This window comes from Protobothrops mucrosquamatus, unplaced genomic scaffold, assembly GCF_001527695.2.
Source record: "Protobothrops mucrosquamatus isolate PMUCROS unplaced genomic scaffold, P.Mucros_1.0 scaffold1955, whole genome shotgun sequence".
Lineage (NCBI taxonomy): Eukaryota > Metazoa > Chordata > Lepidosauria > Squamata > Viperidae > Protobothrops > Protobothrops mucrosquamatus.
In genome coordinates, this window is record NW_015388074.1 from 35066 (window position 1) to 60051 (window position 24986).

Below are 24986 nucleotides of genomic sequence, written 5' to 3' on the forward strand. Positions count from 1 at the left end.
GGTATTTTAGTTGTTCCTTCTAGTTATGGCTTGCTGGGTCACTGTTCCTTTGGAATTTATTTATTATTTAAATTTATATACCGCCCTATCTCCCTTACGGGACTCAGGGTGGTGAACAGGCGATAATAAAAATCACAATAAATATTAAATAAAAAGCCTGCTCTAAAATACCCCATATAAAAGCCCCTACCAAAACACAATCAAAACTACGCCAGGCCGGCCTCATGGAATAGATGGGTTTTCAAGGCTCGGCGAAAGAGGCACAGGTCCGCAGTTGTACGTAGGTCGGGGGGTAGGTCATTCCAGAGGGCAGGAGCTGCCACAGAGAAGGCTCTCCCCCTGGGGGTCGCCAGCCGGCATTGACTGGCCGACGGCACCCTAAGGAGGCCCTCTCTGTGGGAGCGGACTGGTCGAAGGGAGGTATTTGGTAGGAGAATGATTGAGCTCATATTGCTTGGCTGCAGCTTCCCCTCTTTTGCCTGCCTGCAGATAATTTCTCATTGCATAAACATTTCTGACTACAAAATATATCATTATTATTATGTTAAAGTGACTGTTTTGGTTATATATTATACAGATAGTTGATTTTGAAATAAACATCTAAGAAAAATTAGATGAGAGCAGCCAAGATGGTAATGCTTGATTTTTCTTTTCTGCTGAACCTCTGAGAATAGTGAAATGCTTTGGAAAGGGACCAGATCAGTTAAAAAAAAGGAAGCGCAAAGAATTCTCTTTTCCATTTCACCTTCAAGACAGACTCGGGGAAGATAGCTGACAGTATTGGGTCAATCACTCGCCCCGATCCACCCCACAGGGTTGTTGCTATGGGGAAAATAGGCTGGAAGGAGTACAATGTCTGTAAACTGCCTTGTGTTACTTATAAATTTAGGGAAAAAATTAATAAGTGAAAGGAATACAGCATGGCTTTCAGCTGAGCAAAACACATACAACATGGCTTTCTATGCCAAAGTCTTTCAAATGAATATGGCTCTGCAGAATGTTTGAAGGAATATTTCACAAAATTTCACAAAATGTGTTGGCATAAGCAAATATGTTTTTCCAGCAGTTTATTACTGAGTCCTGTTTGCTTTAAAGTGAAACAGTGGTTTCAGATGGTTTGACATAAGAAAGAAAACTGCCTTAGAAATCGATTGATAGCCTATTTTTCAAGATTCCTTTCAAGATGGAAACTTTTAATTAACTGTGATTTAACCAAGTCTTTAAATTTAATATCTAGTATTTTTGATTAGAAGTATTTCTGTGGGTTAGGATATCACCTTTTATATATAATGCTTTAATGGATCTTACTGATCTGGTACTTTGAAGAATACATTTAAAAAGCATAAAGTGCATGTTTTTAATGCAGATTATTATAACAAACCAAGAGGTTTACTTGGAGATTAAAAGAGTAAACAACTAATTTGAAAAATATTTGTGTGCTTTCTAAACATTAGGCCTGTTCAAGCTCTGAGAAACATTCCTTAAGTTCTACATGGCTAAAAGGAGATGTACTAGGTGAGAAGCTTGTGACTTTGGCCGATGATCTATGTAACATCAGCTTGAAGATGACAGTAACTTCAGCCGAATCATTTCATTCAGAACAATGGACTCTCCTAAGCTTGGTATTATCCCAGTTAATTAAAAATGGTAAGTGGTTCATTACTTTACTAATGAGTAATAGACTTCTAGGAGAATGAGAAGGCTAACTTGCCATGGATAGAACATTTGAGGCACTGTATAGGTAAATTAGACAGTATAGTATTTATCATGTATGGTAATAAAAAGCCAGAGTTTTTTTCAGGATATTAAAAATGAGAATTTTCTGATAATAGTAGAGCTGGTGGTTTTATGATCATGTAATAAAAACGTCTCTTTTAATCCATAGAGTCCTTAATTGGTGAAGTTTATGTTAAAAGGATAATTGACAAACTTCAAGCCGCTCTCTCAAAAGCTAAGGATCTTTCAGAAGCTGGAAATACAGAACTATCAGTGTCTTTCATCTGTGACATAGCCTCCAGTTTTTTCACTTCGGTTAAAGGATGTTTAATGATGCCATCCTCTGAAGATTTGTTATTCACTATTTTCCAGTTATGTGCACAGACCCAGGATATAACACGTTTATCAGGTACAGTTGCTTATTATGTATGACCAATTCCATATTGGTTTTTTTGGTATATTTCTTACCTCCTATTTGTAACTTTAAAGATTACAAAAATGGTGATCATGTTTTCAGGTAGAAATATTGGGAAAACCGAATTTCTGCATTTAAGTGTATGTTTGAATGTACATAACATAAATTGTTTAAACATGAACTAAAACCACACCTTTTTCAGTTGAGAAATGTGCAGTTTCTTAAAAAAACAATCCTAGCAGAAACAAACAATTTAATTCTCTAGAACAGAGTAAGGATGGATTAGGTCTGGTACTATTTAGCAAGCAGATGTAGTAATGTGTTTTTCCTGTCTGAGTTAAGACATCTAATCTGTAACTGAATGCATATTAACTTTTACTAAGTATAATTTGATAAACTTTTTTATCATTTGTCCATAAAATAGTTTCATTGGAAAATAAGGGCATAGCTTTCTTGGTTAAGTGATGAAAACATGATTCTGCTCAAAAGCTTTCAGTTTTACAGCATGATTAATTTGTGTCATTCTGTTTAATAATTCACATTTTGATCCATTTTTTTCAAGTAGATTTCCTTATAAATAAATTAAAGCATACTTGGATGTGTGGCATCACTTCACTTGTGCATCAGCGTAGCATTCTGCATAAGGAGAGCAGCTTCCTACAGAAATCTGCCTTCTGGGTTAAGAACCAGCTTCAGACATCAGTGTTGGATATAAAAAGGTAGCTCTAGAATGCACTGCATAATTTATTTGCTCAAAGTTAGCCATAACTCAAATTAATAGAGATTTTAAAATATCCTGTAAGTAAAAGTTCATATTTCATCTTGAGATCAATATTTATGGTGTTTGAAAGCATGAGCACAATTGGACTGAAATTCCATCACTAAACGATCCGGCCATTAAGTGAATCATCACTTGACCGTGCACAACTTTACCATCTTTTGTATTATGGTTGTTAAATCATTCAGTTGCTAAGTGAATCTGGCTTTCCCCATTGACATGGCTGGGAAGGTCACAGATGGAGATCTCATGACCCCAGAAGATGCTACAACCCCTTGTAAATGTATATTAGTTGCCAAGTATCCAAATCATGATCGTGTGACTGTGGGGATGCTGCATTGGTCATAAATCCAAGGATTGGTTGTATGTCACCTTTTTCAGCAGCTTCATAACTTCAAACTGTTGCTAAATGAAAGGTAGTAAATTGAACTTCTTCCCCAACCCGTTTTGGTTCTTGTTCCTTTCCCCACAAAGTAAGCTTTATTGAGATTAAGTGAGAGTAATCACTTAATCAATAAACTTTACCATTCTCAGCTTTTGTTTACCACATTGACTTGTCTTCCATGGATATTCTGTATGTTGTGTTGTGTTGTTAAATGCGTATGCTGCCAAATCATCCAGATTTACCTTCCAAATCATTACAGAGATTATTTTAGTGCTCACAGTATGAACCTGAGGTTTGCTGAGGCTCATTATACTAAATCAGGGGTAGTCAACCTTGGCTCTTTTATGACTCGTGGACTTCAACTCCCAGAATTCCTGAGCCAGCACAGCTGGCTCAGGAATTCTGGGAGTTGAAGTCCACGAGTCATAAAAGAGCCAAGGTTGACTACCCCTGTACTAAATGATGGTTTCATTGTTAGTCTTAGTCAGCTTGCATCTATTTTATTATATATGTGCTTTTTTCTGTACAAACAGGTATTTTGCTATTATCTGAATTCTGTATCAAGTAAAGAGTTGGTTGATTTTCAGTTTGCAGGTTTTGATCTCTGTGGTCAATGATTTGTTGACTACATTGCTAGAAGCTGAAGACGTTTCTGCTTGTGTTCTGAAAGATTATATTGAATGGCTTACTCCAAGTCAGACTGAATGGGAAAAGATGCGGGAGTCTCTGTCCAGTGAGGTATGTAGGCCATTGCAAAATTGATACATGGTAGAGTAATCTTTAGTGTTCGTATATTTACCTGCTTAGATTTTCATCTAAGGATCCTTCATTAATTATTCTGAGTTTAAAATAAATGAAAGGTGTAAGAAAGATACTATTATTATAAAATATACATTATAATAATTACTTTCAGCATACTCATTTGAAATATATTTTAAGTATAGCAATGATTTTTTTTCCATGTATGAAATATACTTTATATAACTATACATTATATTTATAGGAATGTATATTTTATTTATGTGTAATGTAAATATATCCCTTGACAATTAGTGTCATATCTAGCTTTAATTATTATCATTAATTAAATGTTAAATAGTTATGAAATTTTATATCAGTATGGAGTGAAATATTTGAAATTTTGCTTGTCTCAAAGGAATATATATTATACTCATATATGTTTTCTATATGTCATTACAGTGGTTGAGGAAACCCCTTCTGGAAGGAAGACTAAGTATTAATTGTGAATTACCTGGAATAGATAATACATTTTCTATCCCAGCTAAACTTCCAAGCCATCTTTGTACTGCAGCTCTGCTTAGTAGAATGGCATTATTGATACTGGAAAAGGAAGTTGTGTTTGAAAATCCTGAAGTAGAAAGAAGAAAAATTGATAATATCAGTAAGTGACAGCCAAAAAAATAATAATTAATATCTGTGTGTGATAATCTATTATATTCTTTTTTTCTGTTATAGCCATTTTGCCAAACAGAAATGTGGCATGTGTTACATTAAATATATAATAAAATTATATTTAAAACTTTAGGGGTTAATAATGACCTATTGGGACAAATAATTGAATGTCACAACCATATCTTATGATAGGATAGCACTGTTTTGCATAATTAATAGGTGCTATCCACAATGATATTTCCAGGTTCTAGGCCAGCATTTCTCAACTAGAGCTTTATGAAACCCTAGTGTTTTGCTTCAAGTCACTATGGGTTAACCAAGAGAACAAGATTGAAAAAAAATGCTTCTTAAACTATCTACGGTGCCATGTAATGCTAGTGCTTGTGGCAGGAGAATTTGTACGCCCTGTGACTTAGCTGTGGGCCTATTGCTTTGCTGTTGGGACACGAAAACAATTCACTTCTAATCTACACAATTCAAAATGTTTACAGCTTGAATTGTGTAGATTAGAAGTGAATAGTTTTGTGCAGTCTTAATATTTTTTCCAATTTTTATACAGGGGTTTCCTAAGATCTGAAAATTATTTTAATGCTTCTTCCAAGTTAAAAAGGTTGTGAAAGGCTACTCTATTCCAGAAACCATTCTATATTTGTTGAAATACCACTATTGGTACTCATTGTTGCCTCTCATTTTCAATTCTTTATTGATAATTAAAATTATTATAACAAATTTACATAATTATTATAACTATTCATATAATCATTATAAAATTATTTATTATAAAGTTTAGAAGAACTGCAAGAGTAAAATGTTTTATAAATAATTAAAATAAGCTTTCATAAGTTTTCTTAATGCATTTATTATACAAAATTATTTTTATTTAGTAAATTAATAAACCAAATGTAAATCATACTATAAATATATACACTAAATACAGTGTTTTGTTATTTAATAAAACCATAAAGAGTTAAATAATTATATACATCTAACTAGTAACTGTTAAATTATACAAATAAAATACATTTTTGTGTTTTTCTAGTTGTAGAACAGCTGTATGCCTTACAGTGGATTGAAGAATTAGCAAACCCATCTGATCTGCTACTTGAATTTCTTCATGATAGTGAAGTAATGAAAATTTCACATGAAAATTTCTATCTACTCAATAATATTTCCCATCTTTTACAAATATTGTTGAATAGGTAAGTATTGAAGGAAAAATATGTATTTCTCATAAGGCTTTTATTAGAAACTATCTTGATTTTTTTCATTATAAATGTACCAGTACCTTCATACAAACTATTCTCACCTAAAATAAAAACAAATGATTTTATTCTACTCATATATAAACCATGTTAATCTTAGAAACTTTGTATTCTTTGTAGATCAAAAGAGAGTGGACAACTTTGGGCTTTAACAATGGCTAAATTGATAAATACAAAAAACTTTCCACCCTATGAGATTAAAGCACTTTTTGATTCACCTGAGAGGTATGATACTGTAGATAGTAAACTGGGAGTATGTGGGGATTATAATTTCTCGTCCTATTATTACACTGATTAAATCAAGACAGGAAAAAAGGCTGTACAGAACATCTTCCATTGCAAATAGAGATGATGTTGCCATTACCATTCTTCTTCTCAGTCAGAAGAAACTTTGTTCTTTTCTGTAGGGCTGTATATGTGTATGTATGTATATCCATACACATATATGTGTATATACATACACATATGTAGGTCTTTGGTTAATCAGGTTTTCTCCCGCGTAAAATTGGAAGTGTCTTGGCGACATTTCGACGAAGTTTTTTCGCGGGAGAAAACCTGATTAACCAAAGACCTACATACAAACACCCGCGAAAACCTCAGAAAACACATACACATATGTGTATGCACACATATACATAGGGTTGTAATAGTTGTCTATTGCATCTGAATCTTATATTAACTAATAGCTAACAGTAACACACATGCACGCATATCTTGAATTCACTAATGGCCTTTTATCCTATATTACTTAAAATTTCTTACTTTCTTGAAGTCAGATAAGTTTTGTTACTCATAAGAGTTCTGCATATAACTATCTCTGTCATCCTGATTTTGGTATTTTTTTTTTATCAATACAAAAACAATTTTATATTGATACCCTGATTTTCTTTTCCCCATGAATAGCTTTTTCCCATTAACTGAAGGGAACCTGCATACGCTTCAGAGTCTGTCTCCATTTTTACCTGAGGAAGATAAGGAAGAACTTGTCATTAGGTTTACAGCTAAACTAATGACTTGTAATGGAACTGATCTCTTCAGTACTGAAGGTCAGTGTCTTAAATAATTTCTCCAATGCTACATTGAGTTGGAAGAGGTAGGGCGTTTAATGCACATAATCACATATTTATTTGCAATTGATAATTGCAAATCTACTTTAATGGATCTTGTTACTTTACTAGAATTGTCAGTATTAAGTTCTGATCACTAAACCCTTTAATTCTTTTTTTTCTGACTATATTTAAAAAACATGTAATAACTTTTATTAAACTGATATTTCATACTATTCAGGAGCATTTGGATATCTCGGCATTTTAAATTCCTGCTTGAATACTCAAGATACTGATTATGGAGAACTAATGGCTGGAATATTGAAGGTCATAGTATCTTGGCGCAATGATTATGAAGATAGTTTTCTTTTCAGCTGGTAAATTATTTTCCAAAGATAATTTGTAGAACCACTAAAATAGCCTTGCTCACATTATAATAGTCGAATTTTATTTATTTCAGTCTATGATTGTCTTTTTTATCAACTTTGACAAACTTTGACAAAAAATGCATTTGAATGCATTTTGCTTTAGAAGAGACATCATGTGTATAACAGGAATAAGAGTGCATCTTAATTCACTCCTGTTGTTCACAGATTATAACAAGCATTACACTTTAAAAAAAACTTCTAGAATCAATTATTTCATTAAATAATATATTCCATTTTTTTTTATTGAAAGCTACTATTGCGATATAAAAGTACTTAATTTTAGTATATACTTTTGTGCTCTGAGGCTGTTGATTTTCACCAAAGAGAAATAGCTTAAAATACCTCATTATACAAGTTGAACTGTCCATAAATCAGCTATTGTTTTGTGGAGTTCTTGGTGCTCTCTAAGCTTGATTGTTTGCTTGTAGATGTTTCATTACCCAACTAGGTAACATCATGTTTTTCTTAGATTGGGTAATGAAACATCTGCAAGCAAACAACTACTGTAAGCTCGGAGAACACCAAGAATTCCACAGTGCAGTGCTGAGCGGCAGATATTCTTTTCTATTGGAAATACTTTTTTGTTGTTTGCATTCTTGTTTGTTTTGAATTTTCTCACCTGAATATTTTCTTTAGTAAATGAAATCTTGACAAGAAAAATTGAGGGTCTTGTTTTATTATAATATAAATATTTGTCTTGCCCTTTCATTTTAGTTTAGCTTCTGAACATTTTCTTAATTTTTGCCCCAGCAATCTACAAGAAGCAAATCCACAGCTGCTTAGTTTAAATATAGAAATGATCCGTTTCATTTCTCTGTTGCTGAAGAAGCCTCTCTCTTTATTGGAGAGTGAATGGGATTTTGTCATGTGCTCCATGCTAGCATGGTTGGAGGTAAGTAACAAATATAAAAAGAATATGATTTCTGCATATAGAGAATTCCACATTTCTTGGGGGAGGGGGGAAATCTAATTTTTTGGAAATCTAAAATATGATGAAAAAGCTTATGTAAACTTCAGTAAGATTGTTAAATGATCAATATTCTGTGATTCTGGTTATAAAATCTTTAAGATTTTATGAAACAAAATCCAGCATTCAAAATAATCTGAATTTAGTCTTATTTCTAAATGCTTCTGTTCCATCATGTACTCTGCAAACAGAACCAATTATTGTATCAATATATTCATGTGCTTAATTAAGGTGTGTTAGTCCCATCTATATTAAATTAAAGTACTATGGATAAAAATATAGAACGGAATTATTAAAATATAAAGTAGTTAAAAGCATATTTGTGTATATTGTTTAAAGAATGATCTATTAACTACTAGAATCTACTCTAGAGCACAAATCAATTTGTTGCTCTAGAGTAGATTCTAGTAGTTAATAGATCATTCTTTAAACAATATACACAAATATGCTTTTAACTATTTTATATTTTAATAATCAAATTGTTTTGATTTGTTATAAATGGCAGATTTTTTTTAAATGTATAGCTGAAGAGTTATGTAAGAAATATTATTTGATGTGACACGTTTTAAAATGTGTTATGAAAAAGACTAATTTAATTTAATTATTTGCAGACAACCTGTGAAAACCCAGAAGTTTTTCCTGCCACACAGGTACAAGCCTTTGCTTCTGTCAGCTGTGACCTGAGTGCTTCTCTAAGTGCATACTTTCAGGCAGCAACTCCTGAAATCGTTGAAGAATTTCCAGAAAATCTCATGTCTGAATGGCAGGACTTCTTTTCGGAAGGCATTCATAGCTTGCTTCTGCCTCTGTTGGCAAAAATCACCAGTAAGTCTGCGACAGAGGGTAAATATACAGACAGGCAGTGCAGAGCCATAACATAAAAATACTTCGACAGGCTATTTAACACTCCACGTTTTTGTTAGTGAAGATGTGATTGTAAGATTGGCAGTATAAAATAGGTAGATAATATTTTGTGGTTGGCAGGATGTTATAAAAAAAATATCTGCAAGATACTGCTTTTCCTTCATAGTTTCCATTCCACCATCTTCTTTCAGAATTGCTTTGAATGCATTTCAGTTTTTCTATTTTCACTGGTGGTGGCATCATGTAAAGCTGTCATTTTGAAAGTACGACTGAATATTATTTATGGCACTTTAGTTGAAAATCGTTCTTTATAATTGCTACTTGAATATTTGGTATAATAAATGCAGGCTGCAAATTATCTTGTACCTTCTATACAGGAAAAGAACAAGATGCAGTGGAAACATCATTTCAGAACTCTTTGGTGAAATCCTTGGGCAAAGCTTTAACATATATATCAAAGGATCAGTTACTGAACCACAGGCTTCCTGCCAAATTTGTTGCTGGTCAGAAAACAAATCTCCCTGACAATCTACAGACTTTGTTAAATACTTTTTCTCCATTACTACTCTTCAGAGCTAGACCTGTTCAAATTGCAGTGTACCACATGCTAAACAAGTAAGCTATTTCCCATTTCCTTAGAGCATGCTGTGATATGTTCTAGTTCCATTTATAATTTTCTCAGTATAAGAAATACTTCAAAGCTAGGGAACATAGAAGTACTATTCTTTATCACAGTACAAAAATATGATACATTTTCTGTACACTAATAGTTTTTTTTAATCAACCTAGGCTTTGCTTTCAGTGGAAGATAAAAGAACTAGTGAATGTAACGTCAGGCCCATATAGTTCAGAATTTTTATGAGCTGGATAGCATATACTGTAGCCTTTTGAGCTTCCTTTGATAACTTCTTCCATGGATATGGCATGAATCTGCTGGAGGAGGGAGCATATTAAAATTAAAATAGACTTCTAGTTATCAAGTACTGTGTGGTTCTTTGCTGTATTCTAGATACGTACTATATGAATCTTACAGGCACCAGTGTGACTCAGTTAATCATCCTAGCCATTGGATTCCTTGACCTGCCTGACTTATTTTTCATTCAGTAAGAATCTGGCATTCTTCAAAGCCAAACATCCGCCTCTAGTGTAATATGTATCAGCAGATACATCTTTCTGCCTCATAGAAATCCCCTCCCTATCCCCACTCCCCCGGGATGTAAATAGTATCTAAAATGATTGGTGAGTTGATGAATTTGTGACTGGTCATGCCAATCAAGGCAGCTATTTATTTTAAAAAAAACCAAGTCTGTTACCGTAGCTTTTTAATGACTGGGTCTGTCATATATTAAAAAATTAATTTTTTAATATGAAATCATTTTATTGTGATTACTTCTCAAAGTCAGATAAATATTTATGCTATAAAAATATAAATAGGTTCTTCTCATTTCTTTATTTCATATTCTAGGTTAATGTCTGATTTACCTAAATTTGACAACGTGGATCTCAGGTCTTATGGTGATGAAGAGGAGGAACTATTATTGTATGTTTCATTTTATATTTACAATGATTTATAAAGTTGCTTGTCTGAGTGATTTTGGGCCAGTCACTCACTCTTAGCTCATCCCACCTCCTAGGGTTATTGTGAGGAAAATAGGAGAAGGAAGGTGTTTTACTTCCTAGGTAAAACAAATAATATTTGCGAAGTTGACATTTATATATAGGAAAAATCATAACATTTTGCAATTGAAGATTTTTGTCCAAATATGTTAAATTCCTGTTTCCAAATTCCAGTATGATCATGAACTCAAGTTTCTGAACATGAATTTAAATCAGATTGAGACTTTTTGAAGACTAATTCTATTTAGTTTATGTATTAAAAAGATAAGCAATAATCAGAGCTTGATCACTTATCTTCTAAGATTCCTAAATCTCTTTTTCTTTAGGTTGGAGGAAATTATAGCCATTAGTCATGGTCACTAGAGACAAATAGAGAAAAAAAATCTATTTTAGTTGGAAAGAGATATGAGATATAATAAGACTTCCTCATACTAATGCATTTTGGAACTTCCTGTTGGATGTCTGCACACTAAGAAAAATATGTGCTGTGGAGGAAGAGTTATGAGCTCTTAAAATGAAAAATGAAAAGCTGTGTGTGTGAGAATTATATTACTCCGTATATGGATGCCACGGATGGCCAAGGAGTGAAAAGAATAAAATACTCCTATTATTTCTGTTTTAAGCAATAAGGCTTTCTTAAGGTGTGTGTGTGTGTGTATAGAAAATAGATTGTTCTTTTTCTACACACAATATTTCCTCTCTTTATTTTAGATCCCCACCAGCAGCACTTATGACTGTTCTTACCACTCAGGAAGATTTACTAGAAAACATCCTAGAATGCATTCCAGTTGGAGAATTTGCAGAAATTCAGCCAATGAGTGATGAGTTTTGTCTTATTTTAGGATATCTTCTTACCTGGAAATTAATTCTATCTTTCTTCAAAGGAGCTTCTTCCCAGGTAAATTGTTTATTTTCTCCCTACCACCCTATGAATCGTTCAGATAGCAAGTCAGTTCAGTTAGAGCAGACATGTCAAGTTCACAACGTCACGTGACGTCGCACAACGTTTTGGGACAGTTTTGCCATTGCCGGCAATGGGGTGGGCGCGGCTTCTGGATGACGCGTCCAGCCCGTGGGCTGGCAGTTTGACACCCCTGAGTTAGAGTGTTGGTCTGTGTACATAAACATTTTACTCTTAGCAATAGAAATAAATTAATTGCAGGTTGGTTTGTCAGGAACGTAATGATGATGATGGAAGGAACCTTGGAGGTCTTCCAGTCCAACCCCCTGCTGAGTTAGGAAACCTTATACCATTTCAGAAAAATGGCTGTCCAGTCTCTTCTTAAAAACTTCCAGTGTTGGAGCATTCACAACTTCTGGAGGCAGGTTGTTCCACTGATTAATTGTTCTAACTGTCAGGAAGTTTCTCCTTAGTTCTAGGTTGCTTCACTTTTTGATTAGTTTCCATCCATTGCTTCTTGTCCTGCCTTCAGGTGCTTTGGAGAATAGCTTGACTCCCTCGTCTTTGTGGCAACCCGAGATATTGGAACACTGTTATCATGCCTAGTCTGTCTCTTCATTAAACTAGACATACCCAATTCCAGCAACTGTTCTTTATATGTTTTAGCTTTCAGCCCCCTATTCATCTTTGTTGCTGTTCTCTGCACTCTTTCTAGAGTCTCAACATCTTTTTTACATCGTGGTGACCAAAACTGGATGCAGTATTCCAAGTGTGGCCTTACCAAGGCATTATAAAGTGGTATTAACACTTCACGTGATCTTGATTCTATCCCTCTGTTAATGCAGCTGCTGTCAAGGTTCCGACTAATGGAACACTTCAAAGAACTCCCAGACATTGTTTATTCTAAAAAGTCTTTAATTATATGAACACAGTGTTGGCACAGCATGGATGGATGCCAAGATCTGAATTTCCCTTCCTTTGCACATAACATTCCAGGGTATTCCTCTCCCCTATTTTGCTGTCATAATTCACCTTTTCCAATCAATCTGGAGGGCAAAGGTTCACTTCCATTCCCTTCCCTCGCAGTCCTTATCTTTCCACTGGCTGCAGTAACTGCAGGAATTGATAAGAACATGGGAAAAATTATCTCACTCCTAGCAATAGGAAAGCAATATTGAGCTCCCATGGCCTATTTTATTATTGCTTGGTTGTTAATAATGAAATATAAACTGTTTGGTAAACAAATAAGATGAAATAAAAATAAATTTTGATTGGCAGATTTTAAAATAAGATTTGATAGGCATTCAGGCTTTGTTGGTAAACACAATGCATAATCCCAGGTTGCTTAGAAGATGGAAAGGTATGTTGGTATATTATATGGATGTACGGTTTATCCATCATCTGTATCATGCTAGCACCTAACAATTGTATCTGTTGTTATCAGAAATAAAATGCTACCAAAATGGTCTCTAGCACAGTGGTTCTCAACCTTTTAATGCCGCGACCCCAACCGGTCGTAAGTCGAGGACTAAACCGGTCGTAAGTCGAGGACTAAACCGGTCGTAAGTTGAGGACTACCCAACCGGTCGTAAGTCGAGGACTTTCCCTGCCCGGGAGCGCCGCACATGTGTTGTTCCGCCCCCTGCGCCGGTCGAGGCGTAGCTGGCAAGCGGCAGCAGGCCGACCACCAGCTGGCCCAGCCCCAAGGGAGGTAAGGCACCCGCCGGAAAAGGGGAAAAAAATGGCGGACAAAAAAAATGGCGGACAGCCTTGCTTGGCGACCCCCATAAAATGGTCGATCGACCCCAAATGGGGTCCCGACCCACAGGTTGAGAACCACTGCTCTAGCATGATGTAGTGCTTTTTGCATGGGCCTTTCTACAGGGGCCAAAAGGGCTCACTAGACACTAAGAGTCGAAATCAAATCAAATAAAAACACACTTTTAAATGAACCTTTCTCTATTCCATTTACTTCATGGTCTGTGGAAGCAAGGCTTAGAGGCATTTTCCAGTAAGAATTCTTATTTTATTAAAATGTTTCATAATTCATGGGATTTTACATGTTATTTTTCCTCCAGCTTCGAGCTCTTTATTCACAATACCTTCGAAGAACTAAGAGTTTGAATAAACTATTGTATCACTTGTTCAGGCTTATGCCGGAAAACCCAACTTTTCCTGGATCAACATCAGAACTTTTAAATAAAGATATAAAAACATATTTCACTGAAGAGCTTGATTTAGATATCAAAGGCAAGTCAAAATATTCTTAATGTTTCTGTATTTCATTATTTGAGATTTTTTGTGTGTGTTAGGACTCCTCTGGGCTAGTCATTGACCTCTAAAATATTGTCCTATTTTCAGATGGTTTCATGGCAGAACAAATACCTCCTAAAATATCCTTATTTTATATTGCAGTAATTCACAATCAACACAAAAGGGCTGACGCTCTGTGCTGAATAGGTCCCATTTAAAGCTCAATAAATTTTGGTTATACCAAGATGTGCATTTTTGTGACTTACCAATCTCTATAGTGTTTTCATATTTTTTTCCCTTTGAAATTCCAAGCTGAAAGAATATGTGCATGCTTCTATATGGTCACCATCCCATTTTAAAAGAGAAATCTGGGATGATTACCCACAAGCTTTTTTCTTTTAATGGCCAATGGAGAGAAAAATTTAGATGAATAAGTAGCCAAAACTGTCTGTGAATGATTGTGAGGCATTTCACTTAATAATTCAAGTAAGAATGTATACTATTTTACTCACATCACTAAGAAATAGAAATATTGTAACTGAAAATATGAAACTCCAGCACTTTTTAAACTGGCTTTATTTCTATTTTTTTCCCCATTTGTTCTATAGACACACTAGCAATGTCCTCACACATTCCACATTTGGCTTGTACTGTCTATTGTATGACCTTAAAAGATTTGCCAGCTATGGTTCGTCTTTGGTGGAACAGCTGCGAGAAGCGAGTCTTCAACATTGTTGATAAATTTACAAGCAAATATGTTAGTGGTATACTGTCTTCCCAAGAAATATCTTCTGTACAGACCAGTACCCAGTTGTTTAATGGCATGACGGTTTGTATCATATTTTTATTATCTCTGTGTATGTACTTGTGTGCAGTTCATTGTGTGCTATACATGATTAAATGCAGTGATACAACTCTGAGAGTTGATTGGAAACACTGGCACTGAGGTGATTTTAGGGTTGTTCTCAAAAAATATAGTGAAATCATCTGCAAACTAAGCATTCTTCTATGAAGCATTTCTGTTCTAAGAAGTACCTAAGTTGTTTACGTTACTCAGTGCTTTTTTTCTAAAAAAAAAAAAAAGGTGCCGGAACTCACATATGTCATATAACCCGCCTTGCCTATTCTACAAGGTTCCATCCAAAAAAGGTGTCGGAAATCCGTTCTGGGCGTTCTATGAGAAAAAAAGCACTGACATTACTAAATAAATGTTGCCTCTGGGGATGTTTTGTGGAAGACAATTTTTCTCTGATCCTGCGAATACAGTTTTGCTCACCTGCCACTCACCTCCAGCTGTGCAGCCCAGTTCCTAACAGGTCACAGATCGGTACTGGTCTGCAGCCCGGGGTTGGGGACTCCTGCCTTAGAATATATGCAGAAATCTAGCTATTGTTGAATGGTGCCACTCCGTCAAATAATGGCCTATCTTGTAGAAATAAATTCAAGATGGCAATAAAATTCCACATATACCTACAGTATTTGGGATTATTTGATGTGTGCTCTATTAAATATCTAGATGCAATTAAAACAAAGCAAAAAAAGTGTATTAGTTAGAGCCTACAATTAGTTATAAGAAATATGGTTATGATTACCAAGCATATGATGCTGATTTTTCTTCAAGTTAAGCTCATTCATAACAATATAGAATCCATTTTTTAAAAAACTCTTCAATATAGCATTTATATAAGTATCTAAGCAGATCTATCTTGTGAATGTAAGAATATTAATTTGTTAGACTTAACCTGTTTTATCGTTTGTATAGATTTGTGTTCTAAACAAAGTCTAATGTTATACTCAGATTATTAATTAAAATATTGAATTGTGCATATTGTGGAATAGAAAATATAACTGACTATTAATACTAATTCAGCCTTATTTAACCCAGTTTGAGCATCTTTAGGTGGAAAGAGGTTTACTGTGCTATACTATTATAAACATGATTTTTATTGTTGCTTAAAATAAAATTTGAAAAAAAAAATCACCTACAGGTTGTCCTCACTTAATAACATTTTCTTTAGCAACTCTTCAAAATTATGACAACACCAAATGAATGGCAATTTTGACTGGTCCTTGGAGTTAGAGTTATTGCAGTGCCGCTTGTGGTCATATGATCAATATTTAGTCAGTTGGCGGGACACCTTGACCACAGTGTGCATTTCAACTCCCCTTGCCTGTCTCTTCTATCTCTGCCCTTTTAGTTGTGCTACACTCCCACCTGCTCCTGCCAAGCTTTGCCCTTTTCTTCCTCCTCCTCCTGCTGCTGCTAAGGCATGCCCAGTCAAGTGCTGGGTGTTGCATGGCCTCCGTGAAACCTTGTAAAGCCTCAGGAAGGCAACACAAGGGTTAATAACTGCCTCAGCTGGGCAGAAGGCAGTGGCAGGGGGTAGTAGAAGTCAGGGCAACCAAAAGGACAGAGATGGGGCAGGAGATAGATGAATGGAATTAAAGTGGAGGTCAGACAGGCTGGGAAAATGTGAGATCTTTGTCAGCTGGAACTGCCATCATTAAATGGTAGGGTAATGTGATGTTTCACCTAATGACTGCTTTGCTTAGTGATGGAAATTTCGCTTCCAATTCAGTTCGTTAAGCTAGGTCTTAAAAGTAAACAATGGGATCGAAACATTATTGCTATAATAAATGGTTAATATTTTTGTTTTTACAGGTAAAAGCTCGATCTGCTACTCGAGAAGTCATTGCTACTTACTCAGTTGATGATATATTCATTGAACTGATTATACAGCTTCCCCCAAATTATCCTTTGGGCTCCATAGCTGTAGAGAGTGGGAAAAGGGTTGGTGTAGCAGTTCAGCAATGGCGCAATTGGATGCTGCAGCTTAGCACTTATCTCACTCATCAGGTACTTTTTCATATACAGTCTTGAATTAAGATCTGCTCTAAATAACAGGTACCTGAAGTACTTGAAAGGGAAAAAATTATCTGGGACTCATAGCAGTACTTTTGGCCAGTTTATAAAGCAGTTACATTCTTCCCGGATCACTTAACTGATCTCCAGTGCTGCAACAGTATCCCAGGAAAATATATAGTAGGTCAAACTGATTATTCATCAACACTAAATAAAAACCTTACTGTATAGTATTATATACTGCATTGTGAATTATATTACATGCATTTACAGGAAATGGTAAAAAAATAAGATGGAAAATTGGGATAAGTTTCACTGAATGGTGATATTGCACAAAGTTGAAATGCATTATTTTTTCAACAGAATGGAAGCATTATGGAAGGGCTAGCATTGTGGAAAAACAATGTGGATAAACGATTTGAGGGTGTTGAAGATTGTATGATCTGTTTCTCAGTTATACACGGTTCCAATTACTCCCTTCCCAAAAAAGCTTGCAGAACATGCAAGAAAAAGTTCCATTCAGCCTGTCTGGTAAGTATCTTGACTAGTAATATTTCTGAAGGAAAACAGGTCTGAAATTTAAGTTCCATTCAGCCTGTCTGGTAAGTATCTTGACTAGTAATATTTCTGAAGGAAAACAGGTCTGAAATTTATATGGCTTTAATGCTACTAGTACACATATGAACATTAAATAAAAAGCTTAAAATATTTTATTGTTAATTTTGTAAAGGGAGCTCTTAAGCCAATTATGGGATCCTTTAAATTGAAATGATTTGCTGTTTTCAGAGGGGCAATAGAAGTTTTTATTTTTCAGGGTTTTTTTATGCCTTCGATGTTCATCAGAGCTTCCAGGAAACTGGCTTGTGAAAGAATAGCTTTCATGGAATAGCCTAGTATTGTTGGCTACTAGGCTAGTCCATGAAAATACTTCATTACAAATAGGCACTGAATATTTAACTTTAGAGGTAGATTTAAAGATGCCATAAAGTGTTTAATCTTGACTGGCTAGTGTTTAATTGTAAATAGTAAATACTAGACTATTTTTAATATTTGCTTTCTGAATTCCTCCAGTACAAATGGTTTACATCTAGCAACAAATCCACTTGCCCTCTTTGTCGAGAGACTTTCTTCTGATATGCATTTTTCTGCTTCAGTGAGCCTAAAGAAGCAATTGAAAACCACCATACTTGGACTGAGCAGTAAAACCTTAATTTCTTCACCTACAATAAAAAATTCAAACCGATTGATCATTTATTAGTGTTATTTACTATCTTTGCATTAAAATATTCAGATGCGAAATGTAGAAATGGGTGACGTGTAACAGTTTTTGATCTCTGGCTATGTAGTGTATCTTGTCTTACATAAGAAAGCCCTGTTAAGGTTGAAAGATTTTTAGCAGCATGCAGAGCAATTTAATAGTTTGCTCAGTTAGAGATCACGATTAGAATTGGTATTAAGGGTTCAAAATGAGAGGGATATACGCACACTTGAGATACTCACATATGCATCTGTGGTACTGATTTTTAAACTGTGTATTAGATTTGAGGTAGCGGCAAACAATATTGTGAGTCAACTAGTACAGCTTATAGCAGTTGCCAGTACTGTAGTAGGGATTAGTGGTGTGCAAAAGATTCTGAATTTAAACGTTCAAGTTTGAAACAGCTGTTCCAACTATATTTTAAGTATTCTGACTATCTAATAATATTCTAAACCTGAAATATTTATTGTGAAATTGTAATAACTATTTCAAATTTGAAACAGTTGTTTTTACTTAAACATTCACCTTGCAGGTGCTTGTTCTTATTTCTACCAAGCCAATGTAGAATACCTATAAGAATTCTAAATTTGAAACATTTTTCGTAAGGTTGAAAAAGCTATTTCAAACAGCTATTTTTACTTAAACTCTGCTTGCCCCTGAAGTCAGAATATGCAACAGAAACAAGAGAATTACTTCAGTGCTAAATTCATCATTCAGAATCTCTGAAACTCAGATGGTAAAAAGAAGCAACTTAGGACAACAGCTACAATTTCTCTCCTAATTACTTGTATGACAGGATTGTAACAATGTTTCCACTTTTATAAATTTATTGTCAAAATTTTGATTACATATGGAAATATTATGCATATTTTTGAATTAAGATAATGCGCTAATGTATACTTGTTGACAGCAGTTAGAATTTAATTGCACTTAAATGTAACAAATTAATCTAAGATAGTATTTTAAAGCAAAGAGTGTACTATATGAAGATTCCTCCAGAAACCAGTTTCAGGATTTGTAGAATTTCAGTACTGAAAGATACTCCCTTCCTGCTTGTCTGGAAATTACTTTATTGCCATTTAAACCACATTCCTGCAATATTTTAATAATTTCATCTGCAATTTAAAACAAGAGATTATCATTCAGTTTAGAAATAACAACTGACTTTACTGCTAACCTAACTGAATCTTGGGGAACAAAATGACAGTACATTGGAGCCATTTCCATGTATTTTATCTCTATATAATAAAAGGAAAGTTAGCCTATTTCTTTAGCTCCCAGTATCCTGTGCTGGCCACAACTCTATGCATTCAATGCAGGTTAAATAAATTAATCTGCCCAATGTATGAATGTCAGAAAAATAGTCCCTGTGCTTCATTTCATTTTCTTTAACATTTGTCTCTACATTTGAAAGAACATCTATGTTCTTTTGTTGATGGTATTTAATAGCAACATAATAATACACATAATAAAGCTCAGACCTGCATTTACTACAATCAAATTTGAAATAGAATTTTTACCCAGGATTCAAAGATTTTACATAACTATTAAAAAGTATTTTGCATGACAATCAACCACCACAATATTTAAGAAGAAATTGAGATATGGCTACCTGGATTATTTTCTTTAATTGTAACTAAATAAAACAATCCTCTTGTTGATAGTAAGTCTGACACAAGTGGAAACAGTCTATCCATAACCTCTCTGCCATTTTTACCTCCAGCCCAGGCTGCCTCTATTCCATGAGTTTGTATCTAGAACAAATAAAATATGGAAAATTGAACTGAAAGATTGTCATACAGAAGACAGGGTAGACCTGTTCCAAGTTATTTCAGAAGAAATAACACATATTTCTACTGGACATTACACATGCTTAAGAATTGTTCTGCAGTTCTTGTTCTGTGTTTCTTGGGAAGCAGTAGATTCTTCTTTGGTTGTCAGATGCTGCAATATTGGATTTCTTCAATGGACAGGGAGATAGATTAGGTCATCTCCAAGATATAGTCAATGATTATATTCTATGCCTCTATGGAATTGGGATTAAACCACAAATATCAAGAGAAGATGTAGAAACAAGAAAAACCGTAAGTGAAGGATGAAATGTTCTATTTATAAGTAACAGTTTAGAAATAAAAAAGCTAGGGTGTGAAAAAATCAGTTTCCAACTCATTGAATTTTTTCAATACTAGTGATACTTTACAGAAGCTATACATTGTTACAATTGGTAAATTGTTAATTGGTATTCTTAAATCTCATATGATCATACCTCAGCAGAAGGGGTTACCACATAAGGTGGGTTAAATAACAGCAAATCAACTTTTCCATGTAATCGTGTGAACAACCCTGTTACCTAAACATAAATAAAAACATTAGCATTTATGTAACGCATACGATTATTCAGGTTCACTACAAAAGATATTGAAAGTTACAGGTGCCTTCTTACAGAAGAAACAAAGGAAGAAAGTGAAAAGCAGGTATCGGTGAGATAGCACCATATTTTGCCAAGAATATAAAAGCTAATGCAAGGTAATCTTATTCCCACATTACGTCTACCAGTGCTTATTCCAGGAAAACCAGAATACTAAAAATATATCTATTCAATACCTGCTTTCTGGTTTTTAAGTTTCATATTATAATTAAAATCTATCATGCAGCCTATGAAAATTGGTTTATCATACATTATATAATGGGTAAAGGAGCCTGCATGTTATATTGTGTAATAACTTTTGTCTTGCATTCCCATGCTTCAGATTGCTCTACTGCTAAGATGTTCATCACCAAAACTTTTATATGTTTTTGCTAGTCACTCATTCTACACGCAAGCTAAAATACACTGAGGTACCAAGTGCCACTAACATTATTCAAACTAACACTTGAAAACAATATCAGAGCAGGGCAGATCACATCTTGTGTCATGAAATCAGCTGACTGGTACACAAGCAAGCAGAAGAGCTCCATCACTTCTAACATACTTGTTATAATAATCATTCTTACCCTAAAATTTAACATACACAATGTTTGAAAATTAATAACATTTTAAAATTTGCTGACCAAAACAATCAATTACAATTTACATCTTACCAGGTCAGTAATTACTGGCTGAATGTGAACACTATTTTGTCTAGCTGTCTCTGCTGTGCATAGACCAGCCACAGGGTTGATATCAGTACACCTGTATGCACAAAATTACATTTTAGAAAACAGAAGCTATGTTTGTTTACCTTAGAAAATAATTGGTCAGATATAATTTAGGTATTTGATTGCACTGCTATCCATAGATGCCCCTGGTTTCATGAAATATGTAAGTCCTTGGTTAACAACCACTTGTTCAGTGATCATTTTATGACAGCCGTAAACAAATGGAAATTATGACTGATCCTCAAAGTTCCAGTCATCTGGAACTTGTATATCTTGATTCAGAGTAATGTCGTTTTTGTGCTGTACCTTAAATGTACATGCGACTGCATGTAGGAAAGCGCTACTGTATACATACTGAGGACACATTAAAGCAGATAAATATTGGTTTCTAAAATAATAGTGAAATACAAGCAACAGTTCTGAACTGAGCCATTATCTTGTGGAACTGTCAGATATACTGTTTAACACCAAATTGTATTTCTTTTATCTAATGTTTTTACTCGGTGAAGAATTATATCATTGACATAATCTAAATTTACATGTAATAATAACTCATATTCACATCCCAAAGACTATGCTACATTATTTAACTAACAAAAATTATGCATCAGAAGCACCCTATTTCTTGCTTACCTTGTATAACTCAAATAGCATATAAATACTTACATGTAAAATGCTTTGGATCCAACAATTGAAGCTAAAAAAGTTGAAACTACTCCAGATCCAGATCCTACTTCAAGGCATATATCGATGCTAAACAAATGCAAAAATAATAGTTTACAGAGATTAAAATGAAAACTACAATGTTATATAAAAACATACATGGTTTAATGTATACATTTCTGAACTATCCGTTTTCAAATTAAAAATTAGATCCAGCAGTCAATGAGCAATGTCAGTTATAAGTTTAATAAATGTAATCTGTAACTATAAAATAATTGCAAGATCCAATCTGGGCCGGTCATCCTCTGGTCCCAGTGACCGACCCAGATTGGATCTTGCAACATTATCCTGGGACATGTGTATTTGCCTTCATTCGTAAAAAAATCATTGCCATAATTGTAATTTAAATTAAATAATTATATTTGTATGCTTCCCAAAGCTGTTCAGTGTTAGGTGGCATCCAACTTTAATGAATTATTGCTATTATTACTATTATTCAACTTTGCTGATTTCTCAGACTGATAAATTCTACCTGCAATGTGATTTTATACATCAATAAGGAAACATTTTATATTTACAGGTAACCTAAGTCTAGAGGCTTTATATATTTTATTCTATTTATGTCTGGTTTTTACTTGTACGTTAATATTCCAGAGATACTTATTTGCCTTATTCTTAGTCATGGCAGGTGGAATTCTAGCAACACACACACACACACACACACAATCTTTCTTTATAAGATTTATTTGAACTCTTCCCAGCAAAAAAATCTTTTCTATCACTTGAATGCAATGATGGCCAAATCATTCTTCTGCAACAGAACAGAATGCAGTATGTGGATGGTATTTGCAGGATACTGTTTTAGAAAACAGATAGTTAACAGGCCATAACATACGTTACCAGAAAGTTTATACATTATGGTGAGTTGTATGATGTTATTTAATAGTTTATAAAAAGATGAAATCTCCGTTGAAGTGAATTTGATTCCTGATTACGTGTAGCTTCTTGCCACTGTCTTTGTCCAGAAAGAGTCTTTCCCCACCTCCACTTTTCTGTCGAGCCCTGCCCTTTCCTGATGGTTTCCCTGTCAAATATTAACCCTGACAAACCCTACTTTTCAAGATCAAGATCAGTCAATAACTGGGTGATCAATTTAATCTTTTAATCGTCTCATATATGAGTAGTAGCTTAATTCTCCCAGACGTTCATTTCTTAGCGCTATATATACTGCTAATAACGTTAAAACTAAAAGCGTGACTCCTGGGTGTAATCATCTTCAAATCAATAGACTGTGAGCACCAGGAGTATAATAAACTAGAAAAGTTTAATAACACAAATACACACCAAGCTTTCGTCGGAATCCTTCCGACATCGTCAGGGCTAAATGCCAGTCCATGGGAGAGTCCCTTTATAGGCAACCCGTCGTCTGTGCCCGGCTCCTGGATCTTCTCACCGGTCCCAACCGATTGGGCTGCGCCTTTCCGACGAAAGCTTGGTGTGTATTTGTGTTATTAAACTTTTCTAGTTTATTATACTCCTGGTGCTCACAGGCTATTGATTTGAATATATATATATACACACACACACACATACATATACATTATATATATATATACATTATATATATATATATATATATATATATATATATATATATATATATATATATATATATACACACACACACACACATATACATATACATTATATATATATATATACACACACACACATATACATTATATATATATACACACATACAGCTAAGAAATGAACGTCTGGGAGAATTAAGCTTATCCAATGTGCCCCATGGATCTTCTGCACACCTCAGGCCAAGTTTACACATTTCGCTAATCTAGGCCATATACTTGCAAATGCACCGTAGATGTTTCCTATCGTGCCATTGCCCGCCCGCAGTCCCCGAACTCTTCCCGGGCTTGCGCAGCCCCGCCGATCGGCGCCTCACCCGGCGCTTCTCAGAGCCTCGGCATCCTGCTCGAGGGCGTCGAGCAGCAAGTAAGTGTCTTCGGCGGGCTCATAAACAGCGCTGAAGGGACCCTCTGGACCCACGTGCTGGTGCCGCGGGGTTGGGATCATCGCCGCCGCGGTTTCTTATCCTGGCCACGAAGGGATAAGCCTGCAGCAGCCATAGACCTGCTCCCCCCCCCGCCCCAATAAATAAATAAATAAATAAAAATTATCTTTATGCACGGCGTCGCTTTCAACGCGGGCGAGAGAAACAAGGAAAAGCCGGCCCTTCGCTCCTTTCACGCCTGCGCTCAGTCAGAAACGCCCAATGACCGAGGCAGAGAAACTAAAGCCCGCCCCTTCCAAGGAACAGTAGCTTCCGATTCGTCGGCCTTAGAGACGGAAAGGTGGCGTGCGGTTTGGTTCTCAACCTTGACCATTTTAAGGCATGTGGACTTCAACTCCCAGAATTCCACAGCCAGCAATGCTGGCTGTGGAATTCTGGGAGTTGAAGTCTACATGCCTTAAAATGGTCAAGGTTGAGAAACACTGGGTTAGTATCTGCCGTTCAGGCTCAGCTCTTGAGGGAGGTTTATTTGCTTTTATTTGCAAATTATTTATAAATAACTAAAAGCGGCAAATATACCAACAACGCATTGTGATGGGTTGGTCTGAGAGAGAATCCCTGGCAGGTTCCTTCCAAGATGTGGTCAGCACAAACTGCTAGCGCAGGAGGACCATGAAAAGTGTGGCTATTTCCCCAAGCACTAGGACCGGGATCTTAATGCAACTCTAGTGTGCTGATGTGTCTGTTACATTGCTACTGGTGTTTATTTAGGATCCTTGAAAATGTTTTGTGTGTGTAATGGATTGTGAAGTTTGGTGGGATTTTTTTTTGTGTGTGTGTATCTTTATTCAAGGTCCGGCATGCTTTTGTCAAATGGATGGCCTTATAAATATGTTTAATAAATAGTAAACAAACCCAAGCACAACAAACACACACACAAAATATTAATGGGTGTAAACATAAGAATAGAACAAGGAAATAAAA

The 24986-nt window shown here is 35.0% G+C and overlaps 2 protein-coding genes across 2 annotated transcripts in view; one reads left to right on the plus strand and one right to left on the minus strand.

The window, feature by feature from the left end:
• The window catches only part of LTN1 (listerin E3 ubiquitin protein ligase 1), a 31229-nt gene extending 13071 nt beyond the window's left edge, over positions 1–18158 (plus strand). The window contains exons 12-30 of the mRNA XM_015823703.1: positions 1455–1647; positions 1886–2125; positions 2697–2850; positions 3882–4032; positions 4495–4696; positions 5747–5906; positions 6090–6194; positions 6873–7015; positions 7257–7392; positions 8194–8335; positions 9022–9235; positions 9652–9889; positions 10740–10814; positions 11603–11789; positions 13871–14042; positions 14654–14874; positions 16708–16902; positions 17272–17439; positions 17980–18158. Of these exons, the coding sequence (XP_015679189.1) occupies positions 1455–1647; positions 1886–2125; positions 2697–2850; positions 3882–4032; positions 4495–4696; positions 5747–5906; positions 6090–6194; positions 6873–7015; positions 7257–7392; positions 8194–8335; positions 9022–9235; positions 9652–9889; positions 10740–10814; positions 11603–11789; positions 13871–14042; positions 14654–14874; positions 16708–16902; positions 17272–17439; positions 17980–18042 (3159 nt within the window). The 3' untranslated portion in view covers positions 18043–18158. The remainder of the gene's footprint in view (positions 1–1454; positions 1648–1885; positions 2126–2696; positions 2851–3881; positions 4033–4494; positions 4697–5746; positions 5907–6089; positions 6195–6872; positions 7016–7256; positions 7393–8193; positions 8336–9021; positions 9236–9651; positions 9890–10739; positions 10815–11602; positions 11790–13870; positions 14043–14653; positions 14875–16707; positions 16903–17271; positions 17440–17979) is intronic.
• N6AMT1 (N-6 adenine-specific DNA methyltransferase 1) lies at positions 18152–24133 on the minus strand. Its single transcript, XM_015823704.1, has 6 exons — positions 23934–24133; positions 21971–22057; positions 21248–21338; positions 20433–20516; positions 19779–19920; positions 18152–19281 (listed from the first exon to the last, which is right to left on the minus strand). The coding sequence occupies exons 1-6, from the start codon at positions 24062–24064 to the stop codon at positions 19175–19177; spliced, it is 642 nt and encodes a 213-aa protein (XP_015679190.1). The 5' UTR covers positions 24065–24133; the 3' UTR covers positions 18152–19174.
• Between the last annotated feature and the right edge of the window lie 853 nt (positions 24134–24986).

What these genes read in the sequence shown, in the direction of transcription:
- N6AMT1 (XM_015823704.1), bottom strand. Translation starts at nt 24,064, where the DNA reads ATGATCCCAACCCCGCGGCACCAGCACGTGGGTCCAGAGGGTCCCTTC. An exon ending in GAGGCTCTGAGAAGCGCCGG is followed by an intron (nt 22,058 to 23,933) that starts GTGAGGCGCCGA and finishes GCATTTGTTTAG; the next exon opens with CATCGATATATGCCTTGAAG. An exon ending in TGGTAACCCCTTCTGCTGAG is followed by an intron (nt 19,921 to 20,432) that starts GTATGATCATAT and finishes TATTTGTTCTAG; the next exon opens with ATACAAACTCATGGAATAGA.